General features: G+C 39.1%; 1 protein-coding gene across 1 annotated transcript in view; it reads left to right on the top strand.

Moving 5' to 3' along the window:
• The window catches only part of EDNRA (endothelin receptor type A), a 75,710-nt gene that overhangs the window by 38,075 nt on the left and 19,272 nt on the right, over positions 1-18,363 (top strand). The window contains exon 3 of the mRNA XM_004472739.4: positions 9,843-9,970. Within this exon, the coding sequence (XP_004472796.1) occupies positions 9,843-9,970 (128 nt within the window). The remainder of the gene's footprint in view (positions 1-9,842; positions 9,971-18,363) is intronic.

Here is an 18,363-nt window from a genome sequence, read left to right as displayed (position 1 = left end):
TGCATCAACAGTGTTTTTTTTCCCCCAAAAGACACACATGGTATCATTTTCTTCATGCTGCATACGACATCTTTGTTGTTTCCATCTTATACACAGAATAATTGTGACCACATTACATACTTTACAATGACGAACTAAGTCAAATTCTTTAGAAGGTATACATTAAGCCGCTAAATAAGCTGTGTGCTTTCAAATATGCCTTTGGTTTTGCCTTTCTTCTATTCATCACCACCTCTCTGAAAAGATTTTTGGGCCACTACAAATCCATATGTGGGGATCTCTGCTGTTTTGTTTGGTTTTTGCCAGCTTGCTTCTTTTAAATAAGTGCTAGCCTGTATTACCACTTAATTAAAAAGAACAATAAAACGTTTGCATTAGGTCTGGGGCCTTTCTGTGTGTCCAGGTCGGAGCACCCATGTCTAGAATTAACTGTGCTTGCACTTCGTTACACATAAATGTAGATCCTACTCACCATCTGTGTATAAAATCGTTTCTCCATGCAGTAAAAGCCACAGTTCTTTCTTTCCAACATAAATCTTCTCTCCACTATGAATTAAAGCCTACATAACATTTGGCACTCACCTGTATAATTTTGATACTGAGTACCTACAATGTTTCTGCTTTAAAAAAGTTTTATCTCCTCCATCGAATGATTTTTTGGTTTTATGTGTATCCTTACAGCAAACATTTATTAAAAAGAAGCATTACTTTTCATTCCCAGCATTCACATGACTGAGACTCTCAGAGATGGTTAAGGGTGGACAGTCTTTCCTCTAAGGAAAAAAAAACCTTCAAGGCTCTGAAACTCTGTTTTTTAAAAAGTATTCTCTCCTCTCTTCTTTCTCCTCTACCTGGTTGTCATTAACAACTATGTATTTCTGATTCTAAAAGTTAAGACCTCAGCAAAAATGGAAACACTGAATCTTCAACAGTGAAAGATGTGGGTAGCAAGGAGTAGCAACTATTTCATCTTCCATCGCCTAAGGGCAGCGTAACAAGAAGTAGTTCCTCAGAATCCATCCCTCAAAGGAACTAAAGTTTATGGGGTGCTGGGGACCTGGCCCTTCTCGGTGCTGTGCATGTGTTAATTCAGTTAATCAGCCCATCGACCCTATGACATAGATACTCTTTTATTGCCAGTGTTCCATCAAGGCACAGGCAGCTTTTCTTTTTTTTCTTTTTTTTTTTTAAGATTTATTTATTTATTTATTTCCCCCACCCCCACCCCGGTTGTCTGTTCTCTCTCTTTACTGAGTCTTCTTCTTTGTCCACTTCTGTTGTTGTCAGCGGCACAGGAATCTGTGTTTCTTTTTCCTGCGTCATCTTGTTATGTCAACTCTCCGTGTGTGCGGCACCATTCTTAGGCAGGCTGCACTTTCTTTCGCACTGGGCGGCTCTCCTTAGGGGGCGCACTCCTTGCGCATGGAGCTCCCCTGCATGGCACAGCACCCCTTGCACACATCAGCACAGCACGTGGGCCAGCTCCACACGGGTCAAGGAGGTCTGGGGTTTGAACCAGGGACCTCCCATGTGGTAGACGGACGCCCTAACCACTGGGCCAAGTCCACTTCCTGGCAACTTTTCAAAGTTATGCCAGGTGACAAAGCTGGGAGTTGGACCATGAGCTTGCTCTCTCTTGCAGCTGCCACCACCTCTTTCTGTTGGACTCCCACAGAACCTCGTTTAGAGCTTTTCTTGGATCCATTGTTTCAACTCCCCATCTTTTGGCCATATGTTCCTTGAGAGTGGGTCTGTAATCCCTGCACAGCCTCACCGCTTCAGCACCTGATTGCTTGGATGATCCTCCTTCACAATCTCTACAAAAAGTAGAGAGTGATAGCCATGAAAATAGCCCACATTTCCTGATACTCACAGTCTGCTAAGCCCATTATATGGATTGTCTCTTCAATTGCCCACAGCTACTGTAACTATCCTCATTTTATAGATGAGGAAACTAAAAGAAAAGAGGTTACCCGAGATACCAAGGTCACATGGTTGGGAACGTAGCAGAGCTTGGATTCAGTCCAGCCTAGGGAGTAGAGCTGCTTCCGGGCCCATCTTCCTACTCCTGCGCCAAGCCACTGGCTTTAATTGGAAGGAATGTTCCTCCATTCCCCAAGTCCGTGACGGCATGCAGCGCCAATGCCGGGAACATTCTGGTGTTATTGCTCTCCTCTACATTTTTCATATGCTCCAAATTCTTGGACCATTCCGGGAAGAGCCTGTCAAAGGACAAAGTATATGGATAAGGTTGAAGCCACAAGTTTTTATGACATGTCTATGAGAGCTCTGCCTCAGCCCTGAAGCAATTAAAGCATAATGAGGAGGAAAAGCCATGCAAAGTGATCCATTTATTTTATAATATCTGATTTGACATTTGCAGTAGCGAGAGAGTATCTTCTCATTGAAGACCTCTCCTGGGCATCCCAGGCTTTATAATCGTCTCTCTGTGCTGTTGGAGGATGTTTTGTTTACTACTGATTCAATTAGGTACCAATCTCTACATCCCCACCCCTTCCACACAAGAAACAAAACCTCAGAACCTCAGTATTGGAAGAATGGTACCTGGTCAGACATGTCCAGTTCCATGTCGACGGTTTTTACAATAATCCATGTCGACGGGAAGAGAACATTCTATTTACTGTACAGTTTTCAGCTGTCACAGACCACTCATCAATCCCTCATTCCTGTCCAGGATGGGTGGAGTGAGGTGAAGAGAAGGAGGAGAATCCCTCAGCCTCATCGGATGGCTGGAAGGAAAATTAGAAGTTTTATTTGGACCATGTAAGATGCCATGACAATAACAAAAATAACGTCTAAATAATGGGACTAAATGGCAGGGAATGTTAGGAGATGTTAACATCTGGTATGGATAAAAAAGGAGTAAATTCATTTTACTATCCTTTTTCCCATTGTTGTGCGTAGATGGTACATTTCAGTTTCTGATTATAAATTATAGCAAGGTCTGAAAATAATAACTAACACTTGTGTGGTATGCATGCAGTTCGCAGAATTCTTTCATATGCATTGTCCCGTAGGAGCCTCCCAAATGGTAATCAGACCATGTGGCCGTTTGAGTACCACCCCATTTAATAAAAAAGGAAACATATTTAGAGTGGGTGAGTGCCTTGCCCAAGGTCACACAGTTAGTCCCAGGTAAATCTTGTACTTGAACCCAACTCCCTAAGAGTTCACCACCCAATTTGAATAGAGGGGAAGAACAGCCTTCTTTAAAGGGCCACACTGGTGAGGCTGGGCGTGAGGGCTGTGACGTTAGGGTTATGTTCCAAAGGAGCAGCCCATTTAGGTCCCCTGTGATTGAACTGTGCATTTCTGTGTTCATGCCTTTAAGGACATGTTTGAGAGGGTAACAGGACACAATCTATGTGGCTCCAAACCATGATGACTTTAATTTCTTTTGTCTAGCTTGTAGACTCTTTTCTGTTCCTCCCACACTGTTTGTCAGCCCTCAGTTTTTGCTAATCCTGGTTTCCAAAGTACCATTCCCAGACCAGTAGCATCAACCTCAACTTGGAACTTGTTAGAAACGCAGATTCTCAGGCCCCATTCCAGACCTCCTGGATCACAGACTCTGGGAGGGAGGCCCAGCGATCCGTGCTTTAACAATTCCCCCAGATATTCTATTGCACACTAAAGTTTGAGAACCAATACTCCAGATCACTGATTTTCAGCCATGGCTAGACATTAAAATCATCTGGGGAGCTTTAAAAAAACACTCATGCCTGGGACCAACTCCCGAAAGTTTCCACTTTCATTGGTCTTGGGCAAGGTTTGTCAACCTCAGCACCACTGGCATTTTGGGCTGGATTGCTGTGGGGCTGTCCTGTGCACTGGAAGGCATTTAACAGCATCTTTGGGCTCTGCCCTCTAGATGCCAGTAGCACCCCCTAGTTGTATGACCAAAAATGTTTTCGGGCATTGACAAATGAACCTGGGGGGCAAAATCACCCCTAGTTCAGAGCCACTAGTCTAGGGCATCACCTGTGCACTGGGATTTTTTTAAATTTCCTAAATAATTCTAATGTACAGTCAAGAGTTAGAACCTTTATTTTATCCCCCACCCCACCCCCTGCCCTAAGGTGGCTCCCTCATCTGTCTGCTCGTTGTCTGCTCATCTTCTTTAGGAGGTACCAGAAACCGAACCCGGGAGCTCCCATGTGGGAGATGAGTGCCCAACTGCTTGAGCCACTTCCATTCCCTGCTGGTTGCATCACTGCTGGTTATGGCATCTGCTCATTGCAGTAGTTGCAGTTTCTGTTCATTGCAGTGTCTGCTTGGTGTGGCGTCTGTGCTCAGTGTGGCAGTTGCTGGTTACAGCATCTGTTCATTGTAGCATCTGCTCATTGTGACAGCTTGCTGGTTGTGGCAGCTGCTCATTGTGTGTCTGCTCGTTGTGGCAAAGACATAGAAACTTTACTCTGTAGGGTCCCTATTAATGAGCTACTTTGAATGTGGAATTGACTTAAAAATAATAAAAGCTAAATTTAATACCATTGGATGTAAAGTAAGAATAAATCCACCTGCGGGGAAAACTCAGGCAGTTCACCTGTGAATAAAGTACATGTGCTTTAGGGCATACATTTCACATCAACCCTTTTGCTCCTTACATTTCTGCTTACTTTCTGGTTGTCAGGTATATTTTAGAAACTTACACAGACAGGTATATTGCACATACATAAAAGGCCCCATCCAAGTGATAATGCTTTGTGCTGCATACGGTGATGGACGTAGATCCTGCTTTTGGATTGAGCCATTCTAAAAACAGGGAGCCTTCAGTGTGCTTGTCAGTGTGTCATATGGTGCAAGTGCCTAATATTTAAATGTTTTTGACAGTTTTAAAGTTCAGCTTATCAACTTTATGATGTTGATTTTGACACAGTCCAAACCAGTCACACAATCAGAGAATTTCTTTGTTGTTGAGAAGCAATTTAGTTTTCAGGTGCTGATCAGGGACTTTAATTACATTTCAGCTATGGAAAAATCCTCAGCGCTAGAACAAAGGCGAGTGTCCTTCAGGAAAATCCATTCTCGGCAGGTTGGCCCCTGTTGTCTCTAATTGCTTCTGTGGTATTCCTCTGTTCGTTGCTTGAGAAGGGGAAAGCATGATGTGTATTTAGACCACAGGATGTGCATTATCTCCAAATGCCTGCTTTCTGAGAGTCTAATCAGGCTGGGCAGTCTCATCAGAGCCCAAAGCAAGATGTCACCAACCAATGAGTATATGGCAGTCCCATTTCCACTTGGACTCCTAACTAGGACAGTACCGTATTCTCACACTTCCTCGAACAACTATACATACAGTGGGCTGTAGTAGTCAGCCAAAGGGGTGCTGATGCAAAGTACCAGGAATCTGTTGGCTTTAATAAAGGGTATTTATTTGGGGTGGAAGCTTACAGTTACCAGGCCATAAAGCACAAGTTACTTCTCTCACCAAAGTCTGTTGCCGCATGTTGGAGCAAGATGGCTGCCAGGGTTCAGGCTTCCTGGGTTCCTCTCTTCCTGGGGTTCATTACTGTCTGGGCTCAGGTCCTCTGTTTTCTCCACAAAGACAGACTATGAGGCTCTCTAAGCTTTGCCGCTCTCCACGAGGCCAGCTGTAGAGTATCAGGTAACCGGCTCTGTCTCTCTCCCCAGGGCTTGATTCTCTCTGGGCTCAGCTGCTCTGCTTCTCTGTGTGCTCACTTCCCAGGCTCTAGCTCAAAACTCCAGCATCAACACACCAACATAAAAACTCCAACTAACTCCTCTGCCCTGCTGTGTAGTTTTATAGGTGAGTCCCCGCCCACCAAGGGGACAGGGTCTCAACGTCCTACTGACGTGGCCCAATCAAAGCCCTAATCATAATTTAATCATGCCCAGGTACAGACCAGTTTACAAACATAATCCAGTATCTATTTTTGGAATTCATAAACCATATCAAACTGCTACATAGGTGTGTTGTTTCTTTCTACATAAAGAGTAGAAATATTACTTTGGGATATTGAGAAATAATTTTTAAATAAATAAATTAGAAGATGAATATGTTTTCATGGCAAAATCAGTACAATCTAGTTTCAAAAACTATGAGAATATTTCCCTGAACTAGTAGGTTATAGTCATTCATTTATTAACACCAACTATGTGCTAATTACTGCATGATATCCTACAAAGGTTACAAAGAATGGGCTCCTTTATGACAAATACAAGCTATAACTATCCCAAGTTGCCAGATTAGCCCTTTGAATTAAGTTGACCTGTCAGTTTGTCCAATAAGTTTGATTTTTTTAATTGAATTGATAGTAGTATCTCAGCATTAATGAAATTAATTTCTTTTTTCATGGTCTAGATATTATCCTAAACAATTACTTTTCTTTTCCTATCCTAAATTGTTTCACCACCATGCTTTTAAAAATCAGAGTCTTTTAATCAGCAAGATAGAACTGCTTCCCAGAAAATTACTCCAGAAAAAAAAGAGAGCACAATAGACTGTTGAAAGTTTTATTTCCATATGTTCCCACTTGCTTAAAAAAAAAAAGCACAATTAACAATTTTTTTAAGATTTATTTTTTATTTGTTTCTCTCCCCTTTCCCTGCCCCACCCCAGTTGTCTGTTCTCTGTGTCCATTTGCTATGTGTTCTTCTTTTGTCCACTTCCATTTTTGTCAGCGGCATGGGAACCTGTGACTCTTTTTGTTGTGTCATCTTGCTGTGTCAGCTCTCTGTGTGTGCGGTGCCATTCTTGGGCAGGCTGAACTTTCTTTCGCGCTGGGCAGCTCTCCTTACGGGGCGCACTCCTTGCATGTGAAGCTCCCCTACGCGGGGGACACCCCTGCATGGCTTGGCACTCCTTGCGTGCATCAGCACTGCACAAGGGCCAGCTCCACACGGGTCAAGGAGGCCCGGGGTTTGAACCACTGACCTCCCATGTGGTAGATGGATACCCTATCCACTGGGCCAAGTCCACTTCCCCACAATTAACAATTAACAGTGGTTGCCTTTGGGTGGGAAGTTTAAGGTCCTTAACTGGGAGGAAAACTTGCTTTTCATTATATAAATTTTATACAGTTTAATTTTTGCCATTTTAAATATTGTATTTTCAGTTTTAAAAGCTAGTATATAACAAAGAAAGGATGCACCCTAACAGTATTTTAGAAGCTCTAGACTGCCTCTTCTAAATCAGAAAAAAGCAGGTAAACTACATCATTGACCGTTATGATGATCCCCATTCTTTTGTATGTTTTACATCATTGACCGTTATGATGATCCCCATTCTTTTGTATGTTTTACTGCTAAAACAGAGTGAGCTGAAAGGAGACTTTGAATGTAATATTGCTCCAACACTAGTTCCATGAAAAAGATTTATAAACTGGTTCTGCTTTAGATGGAGTCGTTAATAAGAGCCTGAATAAGCCACAATTATGCAGAGAGGGAAAGAGAGGGGAAAAGTCGCCTATAGGCAGAGGCCAAATTCCACCCTGGCAGCCCTGGGTGGCTGCCATCCATACATCCATGATCTTTGTGCTGGCCCGCTTCTTGCATTCTGTCCTTCCTTTCCTGTCTTTCCTTTCTGTCCATCCTTCATATCTAGCACTAGTCAAAAGTTTTAAGAAAGCATAAAATTGGGAACAATTCAACTGAGTTTGGAAAAGCATGAAAGAAATGCTCCGTTGTGAATTTTTTGTATCATTTTCCTAGCACTGGATGCTTAGACCTTCACAGGATTTCAGAGCCTCCTTTGTTAAGTGAGAAACTTCCTTTTCTTTTCCCTCATTGTTGGATATGTAAATTGGGAAATATGTCCACAGGACTTTGGAGTCCTCCCTGTCTCCAGGAATGTGCCATCAGTTATAATTCAACTCTTCCCATATCCCACACATTTTAATTACATCGCTTTGGTTTAATGGAGAACTACTATACAAGGCCAAAATACTGACCTTTCATCTGTAAAGAATAGTTTTCAGGTTTCTTTGCCTTTATAGGGGATGATTCATTCCAGAAATAGTGTTTTGTGTCTTTACTTGCATTAAGTATTAACAACCAGCAGTCAGCAATATTATAATTGTTTGTTAGCTTCAGGAAAACTGTCAGGGCTTAATGCAGTAATTCTGCCCAGAGCCCTGCGGTTGTCCTAGGACAAAAGTTTATGTGGAAATTCTGAGAAGATACAGACAAAACTGGCTATAGTGCAATTAAGGAGAGACCAGAGGTAGGATGGAATTGAAGGAAAAACTCCTTTTAGAAAACTATCCAGAAGAAAGGGAAATATACATGAGCACTAAAAAGGGAAGACTTCCAAAATTAAGTCACAAAGGCCCTTATCCATGGAAATGGAATTAAAGAGAGTCCTGTATTACTGGATTCTCAAAAGATGTAGGTTCTTATTTTGTATCTGTGGAGTTCTGGTTTCCCATCCTCTTTCAATAAACTCATGTTCATGACAACACTGACCATGGAATTAAACATCACATATGCTTTTAAAAAAGGTTGAACAGAAATTCAAAGCTGAACTTAGAGTTACTATGGCAAAAGATACTTTGGAGAGAAAAAAAAAAGCCAGTTTAAATTAGTAGCATAGAATTGAAAGGGCATCATATAGTCATCAGGGACTTCCTTCCCTCTTTAGTAGCTGACCTGTTATTTAAGTTCATGCTTCTAATACAATACCTAGTTAGTTAACTACCATCAGCTCACAGGTGACTGTAGCTGTGATGGTCCTGCTACTACCACAACCACTAGAGGGCGCACACCCTTTCCTTGGAATGAAGATTTTAAATTGTCAGCATGGAAAACTAGACTTTTTCTGCAAATGCTACAAATGGGTCACTGTAGCCACATGTTCTATATGTGGGAAATTTTGGCCTAAATAAAGAAAGGCCACTTATGTCACAACTACTGAGCCAGAGTCAGAACAGAGGAAAAGGTAGTTCTAAGTAACTTGAGGGGCTACCACCTGGCAAAATCAGTGCATCCAAAACCACTTCATTTTCCAGCATCCTCCATAATCCCTCATGCATAGTTGTGTTTTTTTAAAGAGTTATTTATTTATTTACCACCCCCCCCAGTCTTTGTTCTCTGTTTGCTGTGTCTTCTTCTTTGTCCGCTTCTGTTGTTGTCGGCGGCACCAGAATCTGTGTTTCTTTTTGTTGCATCATCTTGTTGTGTCAGCTCTCCGTGTGTGCGGCACCATTCCTGGGCAGGCTGCGCTTTCTTTCACTCTGGGTGGCCTTCCTTATGGGCTCACTCCTTGCATGTGGGGCTCCCCTATGTGGGGGACACCCCTGCATGGCACGGCACTCCTTGCGCGCATCAGCACTGTGCATGGGCCAGCTCCACACAGGTCAAGGAGGCCCAGGGTTTGAACTGCAGACCTCCCGTGTGGTAGACGGATGCCCCATCCACTGGGCCAAGTCCGCCGCCTCATGCATAGTTTTAACTGCCCTCGAAAGGCAAGATACCCTTCAGTGCCACTAGTTGAAAGTGACTTGTTCGACTCGGGTTTAGTAAGACATGGCTGACTGCTCCCTGGTTGAGCGGCCACCCAGAAACCCAAACTTTTGCCACTCGTGAAAAGTAAATGGCATGACTACTATGTATAAGATCAAAGATTTCTTCTCTTTTCTGTTACTATGTTTATTGGTCACAATCTCTCTCCAAAAAAAAAATTGCTCAGACTTTAAAATATGAAAAAAATAATGATAATAGTATTGTATGGTTACCACAGTTAACTGGAAAGCATAGAATATAATAAAAATTAGAGAAGTTCAAAGTATGACTGGAAATAAAGGGTCTGTGTGTTCCATGACAACACTGCCTTTGCTGACTACTGCATCTCCTTTTTTCAGCTTCTGGCTGGGCGCTGGCCTTTTGACCAAAATGACTTTGGAGTATTTCTTTGCAAGCTGTTCCCCTTCTTGCAAAAGTCCTCGGTGGGCATCACTGTCCTCAATCTCTGCGCTCTTAGCGTTGACAGGTAACGTGGTTCTTTCTCTTTACTCTTTTGTCGGGTTTAGAAAAACTTATTTTTCTTAAGAAGACGAGAAGCCAAGGAGTTTTGAGAGTTGGTGCCCAGCACCGTTTAATTAGTTTAAAGTTAATTAAAGCATTAACACCCTTGCCTTTACAACTGATGTACACATTTGCAGAATATTAGCCATTTCAGCTCAGGCAATTTGTATTTAAAGCATTTTGCCAATTAAATTCCATTTGGCTCCTTATGGCAACAAGGAGGAAATGAACATGTTAAATGAGAATAAACTTTGTGCAAAGGAGATCCCAGGACATATAATTTATATATATTCAACTGGAAAATTTTTCTTTAGGACAAAAAAGTTCTTATTCAATTTTACATGTAATGCTTGATTCCTTGAGCTGAGTGGTGACTAAATGATATTGTTATATTGTTTTTTGAATGCCTGAAATGATCCATAATTTTTAAAAAGAGGACAACAGTAGCATCTCTTAATCCAGTTCTGAAAAATCCATCAGGTATCCTAAGTCTTTCCAGAATTCTAAATATAGTGTCAAGACTTCTCTAAGAAGCCCTTTTGAAATCCATGACCTTCTAGATGGTATGTTCCTCACCTAATTTTCATAGCAGGAATTATAAAGAATAAGGTTAAGGACTTTATAACACATTCTGTGGTGCTCTTTTGTTTTGAATATAATTTTACACAAATGACATTTAATGTCTTATTTAATTGGTTTAATATAATTTGGAAGAACCCTCTATTTTTTCCATCTAATTCCCTGCCAATTTCTTTAGCAGAGTACCTGAGTACTATCATCGTAGAAAGAAAAGACTCATTTTTTAAAGAACATTTAAGTGTTTACAGATGTTCTATTATTTATCATTATATTATTTATAATTAATTCAGGGAACCAAAATTGTTGTTAAAACATAAAAATACTCATTCCATCTGTAGTTGACAATTATAGTGTTATCTTTGTTATAAATGTATGGTAATAACTTAGAACACAAAATAAGCAAAACATTCAGTAGTGTTACTAAAATTAAATTTATTGCATAATTAAAACATGCAAAAATAATTCTATTGGTAGTTTAAAATGCAGTAATACAGCTGGCAAAAATATTAACACTGCAACTGTAAACCCAATGTAAAAGACAAGAAATAATGTCATCACCTATTAATAAAATTGTCAGTGGTTCATAGGGAAACTCTAAGGTCTACCTAGGCTACTTCTGCATCATATCAGATTTTAGGGTTACATATCTAAGGTGGTCTGTATATCATTTCCACTTATCGAACTAGAAGATTGTGATGGCTGGGGCCACTTCCATAAAAAGTTGAGTAAGCATCTAGATTTGACTCTTGAATAAACTCTTACCCCGTTGTTCCCAACTCAGCATTTCAGTGACACCTTTTCTTCTTTTACCCAAAATGGCTCATGCTTTAAAAATTAAAAGCTTTAAATTGTATCTATTCTATTGCTAATACACATGGTTTAGTTTCCTTGGCCACTCAAGCTAATATCATGCAATGGGTTGGCATAAATAGTAGGAATTTAATGGTTCATGGTTTTGAGGCCACAGAAAAGTCCAAATCAAGGCATCATCAATATAATCCTTTCTTCCCCAAAGACTCTGGAGTTCTGGGGCTGGCTGCCAGCAGTCCTTGATCCTTGGCTCTTCTATCGCATGGCAATGCATATGGCTGCCTCTTGGCCTCTCAGCTCTCTTTTGGGTGCCATTGAATTTCAGTTTCTTATTTCCCATGGCTTTCTCTTTATTTATGAATCTCATTCCACTTGTGAAGGACTCCAATAATAGGAGTAAGACCCATCCTGACCAAGCTGTCCACACCTTAACTGAAGCAACCTCATCAAAATGTTCTACTTGTAATGAGTTCACACACACAGGAATGGATTAAGTTTAGGAACTTGTTTTTTTCTGCAGGACATACAGCTCCAAGCCACCACAGCAAATAATTTTTTTCTTTATTTACCAAGCTGCATATTTGGAGCTGCCCATATGTATTCTCATTTATATAATATTCAGTTAAATTTTTCAATTGTAATAGAACTCTAAAATCCATGTTGGGAAAAGAAATGAGAAAATAATAATGACTTAAAGAATAATGATTTGTCCTCCACATGGACTCTTCCTATATGATATTTCCAAATGGTATAAAGCTACAATATTTAAAACATGTGGTACAGGCACATAAATATACTGACAAATCAATGGAAAAACCAGAAACAGGCCTTCGAGGAGACAAGAAGGTTGAAATCACTTTGAATATAATGGAGAAAGGAAAGATTCATCAATAAATAGTGCTATTTGGCCATTTGGGGGGGGGGGGAGAAGTATGTTAAATTCTCCTAGTACATGCCAGTAACAATATTTATAATAATTACCTTTTCTTGAGTATTATAAGTACCAGGAAAAGTAACAGATTTTTAATGGCTATTAAAAATATTTTAAAAGCATTAATTTATTTACTCCTTATACCACAACCTTGTAATATTATCCCCATTTTACAGATGAAAAAGCTGAGCTTGAAAGAGGCAGATCAAGGCCACACAGCTACTAAGTGCTGGAGCCAGTAATCAAACATAATTAGCCTGCATTCTTAACTACTGTACTCAAGCATGTAAAAACACAAACCAGAAAGCAATAAGAGAAAATTGACTAAAATCTTTTTGATCTCTAGAAAAGGAATATCTCAGAACTTAAAAAGAATGATAAAAAGAAGAATAAAATTACAAATGTATTTAAGGACAAAAAATTTAAGTCATAAAACATAAACAAATGCAACAAGCTGGGGAAAATATTTGCAGCATAAACTACACAGCAGGTTAATATTCTTGGTACTTAAGAGGTCATACAAATAGACCTCCATAAATAAGTGCATAAAGGACATGAACATAAAAATCACCAAAGGAGAAATAAAAATTACTGAAGAACATATGGATAAAGTTCATGTAATTAAAGGAATACTAATTTAAAAGTATGTTTCTCAATATCTGGAAAGGTTGCTAGTAGAAGTGAAGATTCGTACAGCCTTTCTGAAAAGCAGATACCTACAAATGCTTTTGCCTTTTGACCCTGTAATTACAATTTTGTAGGATATATTCTAAAGAAATGAGCCAAAATTTGGACAGAGAATTCATGCACAAAGATTATTTTTAAGGACTATTTACAGCAAAATGTTGAGAAGAACCTCATTGCCCCATATTAGGTAACTGGGTAAGAAGTTAAATACAGTTTACCTGTATAGGTACCTGAATATAAAACCCCTTGAAAGAATATGGTAAATATTAAAAGTTCTGTGTGGAGAATGAGGTGATGGGTTTTTGTAATGTGCAGAAAAAAGTGCCTAAAATTTTATTTCTATTACCTGTCACCCATTTTCCTTATCTAGTTTATGGCACTCTATACATTTTATTTTTCTCATTTTCACAGCTTGGCCCTATAATCTTTTTTTATATTAATGCTAATATTCTATAGCCCAGTCAGCCTAAAACATGATCACACATACCCATATAAATGTGAACACAGACACCTGTTGTGGGGAAGTGTATGTACATCCCCAGCCTGGAGTTACTCCCATCCCTGCTGTTGCCCTTACAAAAGCACCGTCGAATTTTGGAAAATACCATTTCACCAAAAAATTAAACTTCATCCCAAAGCTTGGGTAAGAACCAGGATGATAACTAATTTTAGAGAAGAGGAACTCAGCATTCTAAAAAAAAAATCATGCCTCTGAGGAAACATCTAATGAAAAACCAAATCCACCTAAGAACTGTACATAGCAAACAGCAGTGAGAAATGAGAGAATGAAGACAGTGAAGATGCTTGGCTCCTGTAAATAACACCCTTTCTAAGGCAGCCAGATTCAATCTTCTGAGAAGAGAGACCTTGACGAAAAGAGAAACCAACAGACAGACAGAGAATTGGTTTGGTGTGGAAAAAAAAAAAATGTAGACAACATTTCATGCCTGTAATATGTTTCCTTGCTACAAAATTTAGAGTGAGTTTTGTAAATAGTGTTATATGGCATGGTATAGTAGCCTCTTTTATATTTCATGTAAATCTATTTGATAATTGTTTTCTTGATTTAAAAATATTATAAGGCATAGTTTATTCCTTGGTGATAAAAGATATAACAAATTATCCCTAAATTGAGAAATATAATTCACAATTTAGTTCGACAGTGAGACTTGGGCAAGAAGAGAATGATGAGTGGACATGAAGATTGAGGCTTCCTACTGTCCTTTAGGAATTTTCAAGGTCATGAAGACATTGATCTGGAAACTAGGGAAAATGAAATAAGTGGTAGGCAATGCGAATCTTAAACAACCTAAATCATCAAAAACCTTCCACCCCTTCCCAAGCTCACATCTCCACCTGCTCTTTCTTCCTTCTAAGGGGACTGACTTACTGAGCTCCCATCATCTCTAGGGGAGGTGTCTGGGGTCCTATTTCTGGGGGAGGCTCACCTACCCAACCCATCTTCTCCTTCTCTCCAACACGAAGGCAACTAATGGAATGTTCAGTCACAAAGTATTAGTTGTATGTCTACTTCCAAACACCTTAAAGAAAAGAAAAGAAAAAAAAAAATTGCCAAGAATCTATTTCACTGAAACTTGGTCTCAGGTTTAGACCAAGAAGAACCATTTTAAAATTCCACTCCCACAAAAGCCTGCCTTAATCCAGGAAGTTTTTCCTTGGTAAGAACTTTCTTTGTTGCCTAGATCCTTTCTTTATTATTTTTACATTTCCTCTGGTATTGACTCTAAGCCTTGGGGCATTCTGTAAGGACTCTCTTGACATTCCTATTTCAAAAGTTTTCACACTAGAAAACAACACGTCATTCACACTTAATTCCTAAAGATAAGATAATATTTGTTTTGAGACTTGATTTGATGGCATTATGTCTACTAAAAAAAAAAGTAAATCACTTTTTTTTTTTAAAAGAAGAAAAGGAATAAAAAGACAGAAACTGGAACCTGTTAGAAACCAATTTACAATTTTTTTAACCTCTGCTCTAGTTTTATGAGTTGAATCAAATTATGGCCCAGGAAAAGTTCCCGTGATGGATTTTTGTTTTGTTTTGTTTTAAATCTGATAGTCATTTCAGAGTTTTGTTCCTTTGGATTGTCAGGTTTTCTGTGGGTTTTTTGGGGGAGTGGGGGTTGTTTTTGAAGGAAAATAATGAGAAAAACTATGCATCCAAATTCTATGCAATTTTGTCATTACTTCACTGTTACTGTTTTCTTTGCTGTAAGGTCAAAGAAAAGATCTAGTTTTGTCCCTATCAGTTTTTAATCTGAATAAGGTAAACAAGACAGAAAAAAAGGCACATGGCTGGGGCCAGAATGCATGAGCTTCCATTGTTGATTTCAAATACGGACTTTTCTCAGTTTAACCTTTTCACTAATTTCCTTCATGAATTTTTTTTTGTTATTTTTTAAATATCACAATCTTAATCACCTTTTTAAAAAATTAAAGCAGGAATTTTTGGATATGACTGAAGAAGTTTAGGAACAAATTTTAACCCCTACCCAGCTTTCAGTGACATGTTTCTTTAAAATACAGTATACTTCTGCAATGATCTTTTCTCAACAAAGTGTAAGTAGCCAGCCATTACCAATAATTAAAATAGTTATTCTTACATGCTGTAAGCAGCAAGTTTGTATTTTATTTATCGTTTGTTTGGGATGGGAGGGAGATGTAGGGATGGAGGAGGGGAACTCAGTGCCATTCTTTGCAAAATGAACAGTCCTGTTTATAAGTAGAAAATGACTAGGGTCAGACCAGCAAAGAAGTCTGGGTAGAGAGCCAACTTTCAATGAAAAGTTGCCTACGGTAGGGACTGGGAAAAGATAAAACTCTTTTAACAGCTATTCCAGAGTGATGTGTAATTAGATATATTGGGAAGTTTCAGAGATCAATTACTAAGGCAACTTTGTTTTATATGTCTCAAACTCAAAAGGTGATGTTGATTCTTCATTCTATGATTTCAAATAATTGCTCAGTGGTCGCTATACTAGTCTCAAAACTATATCTTAATTGAAGCAGCACGAGGATGATTTTCTGCAAAGCCTCATGGTTTCTCCTCCTCCTGTTGTGATGATTTCTATCGCTGCATAACAAACTACTCCCAAAATGAGCAATTTAAAACAACCACCATCTTATTATATCTCACAAGGTCATGGGTCAGGAATTTGGGCAGTTCTTCTGCTCCTTGTCACTTGTTAGATATCAGCCTGTGGCTGAGCTTGTCTTGTGGATCCAGACTCAAATGCCAGGACCTTGACAAGGACAGCTGGGAGACTGAGCTCAGCAGAGCCCATCTCTCTCTCCAGGGCCTCTAAACATGGTCCCTCCATCAAGCTCGGGACTCCAATGAGGAGCCTGCTGCTCCTCCTAGAGGCCATGCCTGGAACTGACAAAGCATCATTCCAGCTCTACTCCGTAGGTCAAAGCAGTCACCTTCCAATCCAAATTCAAGGGCTCAGTTGAAAAAATGTCCAAGGATTTGCAGCCGTTTTAATCTACCATATATGGCGTCTCTTTAAATTTCTTCCTGCTAGTATTTTGCCCCCAAATCTCTGTAAGGCAATTGGTTAGTCTCTTACATAAGGAATATAAATAATAAACATTATAAATGGTAACTTGCGGTTTTATTTAATGAACTTTTTGTAGTAACAATACAGTACAAATTTCCCATTTAACTACATTTAAGTGTATAATTTAGTAATATTAGTTATATCCTCTATGTTGTACTGCCATCACTGACATCCATTACTCCTACTTTTTCATCACCTCAGATAGAAACTACTCACCCACTAAGTAATAACTCCCTCTTCCTACCCACTCCACCACCACCACCCCACTCCCTATAAAACACCATCAGTCTCTCTCTATATGTGTATCTATGAAATTTGCTTCCTCTAGTTATTTTGTGTAAGCAAGTTCATACTATATTTGGTTTTTTGTATCTGGTTTATTTCACTCCGTACTGAATACTTCAACGTTCATCCACGTTGTAGAGCCCATCAGAACTTTCTTCCTTTTTACACTGAATAATATTCCATTGTATTTATATACAACAAATTGTTTATCCTTTCATTTGTTTATGCGCACTTGGGTTGCTTCCACCTTTTGGCCATTGCAAATAAAGCTGCTGTAAATATCGGTATGCAAATATCTGTTCCAGTCCCTGCTTTCAGTTCTTTGAAAGAAGTGAGATTACTGAGTCATTGTGGTAATTCTACTCTCGATATTCTGAGGAACTGCCAAACTGATTTCCACAGTGACTGCACCATTCTACTGTGCCACCAGCAATGTAGAAGGGTTCCTTTTCTCCACAGCCTCCTCATTTATTATTTTCTGTTTTTTTAATAATAGTCCTCTTAGTGAGTATGAAGTGGTATCTCATTGTGGCTTTGATTTTTATTTCCTGATAAACAATGATATTGAACATCTTTCCATGTGTTTATTGGCCATTTGTATATCTTTAAAGAAGTGTCTATTCAAGCCCTTATTCCAGTTTTTACTTGGTTTGTCTTTTTGTTATTGAGTTGAGGTACTCTATATATTCTGGATATTAAACCCTTATCAGATATATAGTTCACAATTCTTGTCTCCCATTCTGTAAGTTGTCTTTTTGCTTCCTTGATAGTATCTTGTGATGTACTGTACAAAAGTGTTTAATTTTGACAGAGTCCAATTTATCTGGTTTTTCTTTTATTCTTCATGCTTTCGGTGTCATATCTGAAAAATCCCTACCAGATCCAAGACTACAAAGGGCCCTCCCTATGTTTTCTTTTAAGAATATTATGGTTTTAGTTCTTATATTTAGGTGCTTGTGCCAAGTAGAGTTAAATTTTACATATGATGTGAGGTAGCAGTCCAGCTTCATTTTTGCAAGTGGATATCCAATTTTCCTAGCGCCATTTGTTGAAGAGTCCATTCACTTAGCACCCTTGTCAAAATTCAGCTAGCCATAGATGCTTGGGTTTATTTCTGAACTCTTAATTCTATTCCATTGATCTATGTGTCTGTCTTTATGCCAGTACCACACTGTTTTGTTTACTGCGGGTTTGTAATAAGTTTTGAAATCAGGAAGTGTGAGATCTTCAAATTTGTTCTTCTGTGGCATTGTTGATTTTGCACCTTATGTTTCCACATGAATTTGAGGACTGGCTTTTCCATTTCTACAGAAAAGGCTGCTGGTATTTTGATAGGTTTTGCATTGAATCTGTACTTTACTTTGGGTAGAACTGACATCTTATATTAGGTGTTTCTATCCATGAACACAGGATCTCTTACCTTTTATTTAGGTTTTCTTTTATTTCTTTTAGGTACTTAGGTGACATTTTCATTCACTTTATCCA

Source organism: Dasypus novemcinctus, chromosome 1 (assembly GCF_030445035.2).
Source record: "Dasypus novemcinctus isolate mDasNov1 chromosome 1, mDasNov1.1.hap2, whole genome shotgun sequence".
Taxonomy (NCBI): Eukaryota; Metazoa; Chordata; class Mammalia; order Cingulata; family Dasypodidae; genus Dasypus; species Dasypus novemcinctus.
This window is presented reverse-complemented; position numbering and strand designations above follow the sequence as displayed.